The sequence below is a fragment of the Micropterus dolomieu genome, linkage group LG21 (genome assembly GCF_021292245.1).
Source record: "Micropterus dolomieu isolate WLL.071019.BEF.003 ecotype Adirondacks linkage group LG21, ASM2129224v1, whole genome shotgun sequence".
Taxonomy (NCBI): domain Eukaryota; kingdom Metazoa; phylum Chordata; class Actinopteri; order Centrarchiformes; family Centrarchidae; genus Micropterus; species Micropterus dolomieu.
The window spans coordinates 23,531,782-23,541,605 of record NC_060170.1 but is presented as its reverse complement, the minus strand read 5'-3'; the positions used below and the strand labels follow the sequence as shown (position 1 = coordinate 23,541,605).

The following is a 9,824-nucleotide window of genomic DNA, read 5'->3' as shown; positions in this document are numbered from 1 at the left end:
TGAAACTTTTCCACTTAGATCAAGAGACGTGTGTGTGTGTGTGTGTGTGTGTGTGTGTGTGTGTGTCAGTTATTTCTCAACAACAACCATCTATCTGATTGAATAAAGGGGGAAGAGCCATAACAGCACTTTCACTGGTCACCGGGACATAAAAATTGCATGTATAGAATCAGCAGTAAAATCTGATAGAAATCGCTAAAAAGTTTTGATGACTTTGCCCCAAAGTAAAAGGTTTAAAAAGCGTTTTTCCCCACCGGTTTTGCTTCTACTACACATACGTGGTAGTAGTGACAAAAGAGTAGTAGACCCTTATGTCTGTGGGTCGCAGCAGCATTGCAGCGTTGCTATGAGGACCAGGGTACTATGTGCAATGGAAAATGGAGGGTGGCTGGCCAAAAGAGTCAGATCAGTACCAGCAATGAAAAAGCACCATAAACTAGTTTACAAGAAAATTACCTCCAATTCAGTAGAATAGAATCTGCCATAAAGATTAATTTTACTAAAAAGGTCTGATTACAAAACAGGAAAAATCAAAGCACTAAAAAAGTTTTTTGCAAGCTCTATCAAGATCTTACACCTTGGCTTGCAGGTGTCAGTTACATAAGACTGTCACAGCCCTGCTAAAAAAAAAAAAAAGAGCCCCAACAGACTACACCAACCAAGAAGGAAAATCATCACCAAGGCAACCAGCCTACAGGTATACGAAGTGTGCTTAGCGAGACTTGCGACTGATTTTGTCCAGAACAGGAAACATAAATAAATAAAATCAACTGCACCATTGTAAAAAACACCCGCCCACACCAACAGCAAGGATCTAAACTCAGCAGTCTAATACCTAACATGTCCATAACCATGCTACAGACATTTCGTATCCTTCGAGAGGGATGTCTGATGCCTAGAAAACAACCAGTCGCATAGCAACAAGAAAGACTGCAGAAAAGGAGAGTGAATCACACAGCGACAGATACAAAGCTCTGAAACATGCACAAAAAAATGGATGAACAACATTCCCTCAAGGCAAGAGAGGACATTCTTTTCATTCACACAAGAGGCCTGCACACTTCCTTTCCTTACAGCTCAACATGTGATTCACACATGCACACCACTAAAAGGGTCTGCATGCTGTCCAGTGCTGCTTAGGGCTCCATGGAAATTTCCACTTTTACAAGTCTCTGCGTGTATGATAGAGCAGGAACAATACAGTGCAGCACACTACAGACTGACAGGAAACCCGAGCTATACATAGCTCAAGAGAACACATACCTATACAGAGACCTGTTATACATATACTGTAGTACTGTATGTTTCTGGCAACATGGCTAGTGAATGTAGGTCATAATATTAATTCCAGATCACATCTAAGACAAGTCCGCTATTTCTGAAAATATTTTGAGACTGGTTGCCCTTTTGCCACTTGGGAAGTATTTGGGGCATTTGAATTTTTGAACCATGTCTATTATTATCAGTATCCAGGTACTCGTGCCATGCCTACGGCTGTAATGATTGGGTCCTTCGCAAGTACTTTTACAACATCCAAGACAAGAAAGCTAATGAATATCAGAAGGGTCATTCAGTTCCATCATCTCTTTAATGGGACTGCAGAGCAGATATTGTACTCCCTGAGAAGGATGTCCATTCGTTCACAGTGTCTCCACATCGTCCTACTGTCCCCGCAGTGCATTCTGTGATACAGTCTAGCACCTGTGCCCTGAAGAAATGATCAACTGGAGAAACAGACAACATATTTTTAAAAGTTATTTTTAGAAGGAACTTGAAACATATGAAAGGCAGCCCACCCCAAAAAGACATGATTGTCTCCCAGACTGGTGCATTTCATGTGCAACTGTAGTTTGTGAATGGACTGAAAATGGCATATACACAGCATCTGTTATTAAAAAAAAAATATCTATCTATCTATCATAGCTTTAGTTTAAGGTTTGCAGCTATAAAGAAATCTGGTCTATAATAATAATTATCATTCAGTAATCCAGTAGTCACACTGATTATCACATTAAAATGATTATTTGGATACAGTGAGCGACTGTGACAGAGACAACATCCGACTTCAACCCAGTTCTCTCATCTTGGCCGCTCTTCATATTTCAGCCTATCCCAGAATTCACATGTGTACCGACGCTGCACACGGCAGCCAATGGCAGGGCAGGGAGGAAATGGTCTTGGAAGGCTGTCAGGCAGGGAGCAGTGAATGACCATATATGGTAAAATCTGCAGTCAGCAGGACAGAGCAGCAGAAGCGGTAAAGGCAGAGCAAACTGAGAAGTATAGAGGTCTTGGAACACAGACTGACCAAAGTAAGGGAAAGGACCATGGAGATTATGCACACCCACTGTATTTGTGTGTGCGGGGATAGAGCAGAGCTTAGTTAGAAGCAACACTGGTGTTGTGTGAGACACAACAGAAATAATGTGTCACTGTGCACACACCAAGGGATTACTAACAGCAGAGGTTGAGCACTGGATGAATGGTGTATTGAGGGACTGAATCCAAATCAAACACACACTCATTTGATCATCCTTTCTGTACAGCGTTTGAAGCACTAACGTGAAACATACCTTCTACATTAAGCAATGTACTATGTGGTGTTGTTGCTGTAGTTTAGGTCAACATTAAAAGAAATAGACAAAAGAGAAAACCAAACATGCTAATAATTGACAAACTAACACACAGTCAGCATGGAAAATAAAAGATGCTGATGGCTAAAACTGGATAGACAGCATGGAATCTGCATGCTTTGATAATCAAATAAGAGATTTAAAATCCTAACAACTGTAATGATTTACTGAGACTTCCCATCTCTTATGCTGAGCAGACAGAGAGGAATTATCAGGAATGTTTCCCTGAACACTTGCTAGCTGCTGAATTCACTCCCACAGCTTCCTTCATATGGAAATGAGGGAATAAATTAGCAGGCATCCTGCTAAGTAGTAGAATGGGGGAGATTGAAAGCATGAGGCAAGGGAATGACATGTTGAGCTGGACATCTGATGCCCTCTCTATAAATCCCTGTGTTCTGACAGGAGGAAGCAACAATACTCATGGCTGTGCTGAGTCACAGCGGCTTGCCACACTACCCTCACCCTCCTGAGTCACACAAAGAGGTGGCTCCCTTGGTTGACTACTCAAAATGAGGCTCAGGTCAGGTCACAGATCCACGACATCAACCTCTGACCTCCAAGAGATGCTCTTCCATCCATTTTATAAAGACATAAAGTGATGACAAAGAGGGAGCACAATGCTTTTTATTGAGGGCTCATAATTTTAATCAATCATTCTCCTACCATTATTGCATCACTACAACAAAGACTGTGCACAGTTGCATATGGCTTAACTGTGAAGGGGGAAGGAGCATCATAACACTTCTGCCTCCCCCCAGCCCATGTGTGGTAATGACAAAGGGCTGTGCTGGGAGTAAGCGTAGGACAAAGGCCCTGAGCAGCTGGCTGCCCGCAGAGACTGGGAGCAACACAGCATAGGCAGATGGGTTGGCCAGACAGATGCACTCCCACATTGGGGACGGGGAGGGGGCGTTTAGGGGATATGTGCCCTTAAAAACTAAAATGAAACCCAGGTGGTTCAAATGACAAGTGTCCTTCAAACAGTCAGAGTTTTATCCACAAAGTAGTGCAGACAGAAGCTCATTCAGTGAAACAAACACTTTGCACAGTTGGCACAGTAACAAATAGCATACTACGTCACTTACAAATTAGTTTAACCATTTTAAAGAGGCAACATCATGATCTTTTTCAATTCAGTTCATTAGAAATGAGCTCAGGTGCTGAGTGCAACTGTGTTATTACTGATCCACTGCAGTGCAGTCTAGTCATACCGTTTGCAAGAACAGACTCGCCCCACTTTTGAGACCTGCATTGCCAGCTGAGGCTATACTGAGATTTCCAGATGGACCTGCTTTGTCAGAAAAAAAAAATCATTTGAGAATACCATGGTGATAAATGCCAAAAATAGTTGTTCAAAGACAAAACATCACTACAATTGACAAGGACTAATTTAAGATCTGTAATAAATGTTGTTCCTATGGCCCAACAACTGACTCTCTCTTCATATGCTAAGCTGTCAAAGTGGTTTAGTGGCATGCCCATTTCAGCTCCAGTGTCTCAATGCATAGCCTACTGAAATGAGGAAAACACTATATCTTAAGGATTAGTCTGTGTCACGCCTGCCGACTTGTATGTGGGAAGATCTAAAAATCAAGAGAGCCTTTTTTAATCTCTCACTTGAGGAAATTGCCCGAGGTTTGCTCAGCACATAAAGACCTCAGTCTCTCCCAACTTCTTAGTGCAGTAGTGAAAGTAGACGTTGTTCAGTAGACACACCATTTACTGTACTGGGATATGGCATGCAGAGAGCGGCTCATTCAAACCCAGAGGAGGAGGACAGGAGGAGTGTGAAACCAGTTGAGCTCGCAGTACAAGCTCTGTATTGAATGAGGTGCTGAGAGGTGTAAGCTGCATGATGACAGGCCTAAGGATCCGGTCCCCTACGATAGAGCCTTCTCAGATGACACGGCAGTGTACTGTGTTCACTAATTACAGGCCCAGGTTAGAGCTGTCAACAGTATTGCAGTACTTATGTCACTCTGTGTCGGGACCTGCTACTTGGCCATTGGTTGTAGCTGCCAAACAGAAATACCAGCAGCCAGTAGTTCACCACTATCAACCATAATAGCACCCAAGGCCTCTCTGGGGGACAAGCCAGAAACCCTGATTGGATTTAGTCTGACCTGTATTGCACCTTAATTAGCCCAATTATGACAGCAAGGTTAAAAAAAAAAAAAAAAAAAAAAAGAAAGAAAAAAAAGGGAGGGATGTTTTTATCCAGCTAACTTGTTTAGAACTAAACACTCTATAAATGCTGTTTTACCCAACCCAAAAGTAATTCTACTTGCAGTGGAGCGATTCCTTATATGGAGGCAAGGATGAGGAGACCGTTCACTCCAGGGCTTTGGAGTACTTTCTGATGTACACATGAGGGTGTGTGAAACAGCCCGCTGGTAAACATTAATCCCAAAGTACACTGACATGAAGAGTCAGCGGTTCTGCTTGTAAGGGGTATTCTTCAATAGAAGTGATTATTTATTGTATAAATATGATCCCTTAAACAGCATGGCTTTCCTTCCCTTCCCTATTCCCTTTGGACAATATAAAGATTTCCTGCCACCACACCATCTAAAAATATCCCAAAGTAATTTGATCCACTAAACATGTGTAACAAAAACATCCCATGCATAATACCTTTAAAAAAGGTCAGCATTACACCATTTCAATACACCATTTTTCTCAGAATAGGGAAACATTACCTTCAAACTGGTTCAGAACATTTAAGGTGATTGATCCGTTGGTAAATCACAAAGCAAGATCATTAAGATGAACACTGTTGATTTTTTATGTATGCCTGGTGGCCAATCTCTAGAGAGACTGTATGTGAAGAATGTAAAGTCAAAAATTTGTTATTAAACATATATGTTTATTTTACCCCACAAACCTAAAGTTTTGGCACTAAGAAATCTGTCATTCTTAGGGTCTTACCAGTAGTGGGGTGAAATGTACAGTTTACCCTGTTACTGATCACTAAAATCAAAAAGGGCATGGACGTGTATTGAACAAAGAAGCTGATTTCACCTCAGAGCAAGTCATAAAAAACACCCTAAAACACTGACAACCAATGCGCTGTTAGTGATGCAACATATAGAAGCAGTAAATACAAACACGCTCCATCTAGTCTCTATATCTCCATGTAGTTGTTTAAGAGGCCAGCTCTGACTGGTTTGCTCTGTCCAAGCACATAATACAGTGGTTCTCCACTGTGGCAATAATGGGGACATAATAATGAGGCAAACATAACTGCTGTGAGCAAACATCTCAGGCTTCAGATTGCTCTGAATATTAGGTTTCCAACGTTTTTTTCTACTTTCCTGCCTAGCTGACATCAGATCAGCACGGATGTCTTTATATGGTCATCAGCTCATGACCTGCATCAGGCACAGCACGCCCACAAAGTACAGGGACACGCCCATCCACCAGCTCAGTCTGCTCAGGGCCACTCTTCCAAGTTTTCGGAGGTTGCTCAATGTGTCTCACACAAAGTGCTTTTGCAGTTGTGAGAAAAAGTTAGTTTCTTGATGGACAGATGGCTTTAATTATTACTAAAGAACCCGCTAACTACGGCTAGAGGTCCCATTTGCTGGTTGACTCTGGACTGAGAGCTTGTAGCCCAGGCCTGAAAACCTCCTCCTCCTAGCGGTCCAAAGCGCCCAGTCTGAGTCAGCTTAGCTAATAGAGCCGCTAGCCGCGCAGCTAACTGAGCCAACTAGCTAACCACTAACTGCTGCTAACTGTAATGTTAGCAGCAGTTAATGGTTAGCTAGTTAGCTCAGTGGTTAGTTTAAAGCCATCTTGATGGTTACTTTAAAGCCATCTTATCTGGTTACTTTAAAGCCATCTTGATGGTTACTTTAAAGCCATCTGTCCATCTGGAAACTCCATGAAATATGATCCAGTTTCACCAAAATCAGTAAATAAAGTTATTCAAATGTTGTGTTTTTTGTACAGTTATCAGTGAGGACCTGAGCAGATCTGCCAGGCCAAGCATATCTGGAACTTGCACTTTAATTACTACATGATACACCATGAACTTACCTTGTTAAGAGGGAGAACGAGGAAAGCTCCACCACCACTGGCCTCAATAATTATGGCAACAAATTTAGGGTTGACAGCACAGAAGGAGCTGTCCCATGTGACCCTTGACACCCGGATATCATCGTAGCATTGGTCATTCTTCACCGCCTGGCCAAAGACGTGACGGAATTTGCTCTGCCGTACAACTCGTCTCATATCTGTTCAAAGAGGAAGATTTAACATATGATAGTTAGCAAATCATTGAAAAGGTTTAACAACACAGTAACAAGAAAAGTATACAGGATATAGAACCAACACATGCAAACTACTTTAACCACTTGAAAGACTTGAGAACACAAGACACCACATCCACAGACTGCAGCAAAGCTGTTAGAATGGACCAAGATCAGATGCAACCTTTTTTTCCACGACACATGACCTTGGCAAATGTGTTTGACTTTGATTGTGTTTTCTAACAAAGCATTACTACTAGGGTCTCCCTGGAATTTGTGGGCATCGTGTTGGTGACAAATTTCAAAGAAGAGTGTTACCAACACATGTTGTAGCTTGCAAATATGAATTTAACATCCACGGAAGAGGGATGATGATGTGGCGTGTGTTGGTGCAGCTTCATCATTTCTTTCTTTAAGGAGAGTCTTAGAAGTCTGACACAGACCTTCCTGCAAATGTTTTATTTATAAACACACACACACAGAAAGAGTTCCAACATGGGCTGTGATTAGTCTATCAATAGCATTTGACCGACGAGTTAATGTCCACTCATTTTTCACAATGGGATGTGGATGTTGATATAGGCAGTCTATTGTCCAGTCAGTTAGCTTGCCTGGTGTGTACCTTTGATTGTGCCCCCTTCATTATTTTAACCGACAGTGGATGCCCAAAGTGTTGCTTCTTTTTGGTTAGCAACTGACATCTTCACATTTCCATGTGTCACCATCAGTGTGGCTGGGTACATCTGACATCTTGTCTTCCTCGTAGCAACTTCTTAACTTTAGAATGCTGTTTGACCACAGAAGTGGGAAAGTCTGTGGGAAAATGTGTATTTTTAGTCCCTGGTATTCCAAATTGTTCTTTTCCATGGCCTTCTGTATTAATTCCTCACAACTGTGATAATGATGTAATCTTAGATGAAAGTTGTGATGGGTCTTTTGATTCAGGTCTCTGGTGATTGATTCTGTGTGCCCAATCTATTAGAGGTTTCTCCTCCAGAGACAACACTTCGGCTTCTGTAATGAGATTTTCTATGGTGGCACAAACATCATCCATTACATTATTATGAAAATTGAGCAAGATCAGATGCTCATGGGATTGCTGTGTTTTGATTCTTAAGGAAGTGGGTAGAGTTAAATAATTTGTATTTTTTAAAATTTTAAAACAAATTAGTGATGAGTTATCTAAAGGTGCATCTTACTCTTCCATTAGGGCTGGGGCGATTCATCGATGTAATTGATTACGTAAATAAGTCGAAACATCGAAGCGTCGCTGCATCCGGTGTTAGCAGGGATTCCCCTGGACAAGCTCCAGCTACAAGGCCGCGCCCTCGACCGTCTAAAGTTTGGAAGTATTTTAGCCAGACACTCAACTAGGGCTGGACAATATAATTTTTTTCAATAACAATATAATAAATGTTCAGTAAATATTCAATAAATGTGATTTTATTCACTTAAATCATACACAAATTAGGATGAAAAAAGATATTTTGTTGAGGAAAAAAGCTTTTACTTAATTTTACTTGTGCATATCTGTTGACAAAGATCATAATCATCATAATTGTTTTGAATGTTTTACCTCAGATTTGTGAAGTGATCCACTGTGTTGACCATAAAGAAGAGTTTTAACCACAATTAACCATCAGGTTTCTTCTACTCTCACTCAGGAGCAAAAATCAGCCTTTAAACTCAAAAGAAATAACGATTTAATACTTATCGATATTGAAAGATATGAAACTTTATATCATGATAACATTTTTGGCCATATCATCCAGCCCTACACTCAACGTGCTGCTCCGTGAGCTCTGCGAATTGGAAATAGCTTCACTGCAGCGCAACTGCTGTATACGAATACGTGAAGGCGCATGAACATGTGAAGCGAAAGTATCCCGGAGCACTTTGTCTAGATGGCAATGGCAGCATCGCAAATACACCAACAACATTTATTATTGTGTACGATGCCATTTCGGGTGAGCACCTCCAACAAGGCATTGATCCCCAAGAGGGGTGTTATAAAATTCACTCACTGCTAACTTTGCAAACTGCAAAAACCGTGTAATACTAAAACATAGGTTTAAAATGTACACAAACATACAGCATATGACTAATAAAAACAAACATGCTCGATATTTTCATGACTCAAAAACTTGTTCTCTCCTTTCATCCTCAGTTGTGGCAAATATTAAACATCTGAAATACTAACACGCTTTATATGCGGAACAGTTAGAAGGAGCCACTTCCAATGGAAAATAGGACATACCCAATCCAAACAAAAACAGACTTGTAGCTGGTTCAGCTAAAATCTTCACCAAGACAAGAATCTGCTGGCAGGCAAGAGAGCTTTGGCAAACAATCCAATTCAAAAGCTAGTGCTGTGCTTACAATAACAGACCACTTCCAAAGATAATGGAAAGCCGGCCAGTTTCAGATATGACCAGAAACAAGGTCCAGTCTAACCTACAACCTAAAGACAGACAACTCTGAAGTGGTCTTGGTTTTCTGAAGCTCCTCAAATATTGTTATTTTTTGACATAGCACATGGTAACCGTTTCCAGGCTGAATCACCAACACCATAAAAATCACAACACAGGATGTGGGATATGTTTTGGAGGTGGTTTTCCATTGTGTGTGTGTGTGTGTGTGTGTGTGTGTGTGTGTGTGTGTGTGTGTGTGTGTGTGTGTGTGTGAGAGAGCGAGAGAGAGAGCGAGCGCGCGAGAGAAAGAGAGAGAGCGAGAGAGAAAGAGAGAGAGCGAGAGAGAAAGAGAGAGAGCGAGAGAGAGAGCGAGTGCGCGAGAGAAAGAGAGAGAGCGAGAGAAAGAGAGAGAGCGAGCGCGAGCGCCAGAGAGAGCGAGCGCGCGAGAGAGCGAGAGCGAGAGAGACACTTGTATGGCATGTTTGCGACAGGACAAGGATCCCAACACAAGCAGGAAGTTCTTCCTG

At 41.6% G+C, this 9,824-nt stretch overlaps 1 protein-coding gene across 3 annotated transcripts in view; it reads right to left on the bottom strand.

Annotated features, from left to right (window-relative positions):
• Positions 1-9,824, bottom strand: part of coro1ca (coronin, actin binding protein, 1Ca) — a 43,757-nt gene that overhangs the window by 15,698 nt on the left and 18,235 nt on the right. For 2 of the 3 annotated variants that reach the window (XM_046034247.1, XM_046034246.1), the window contains one exon: positions 6,675-6,871. In XM_046034247.1, coding sequence (XP_045890203.1) covers positions 6,675-6,869 — 195 coding nt within the window. In that variant the 5' untranslated portion in view covers positions 6,870-6,871. Of the gene's footprint in view, positions 1-6,674; positions 6,872-9,143; positions 9,313-9,824 lie in introns of those variants that run through there. The other variant, XM_046034248.1, reaches the window with a different exon arrangement.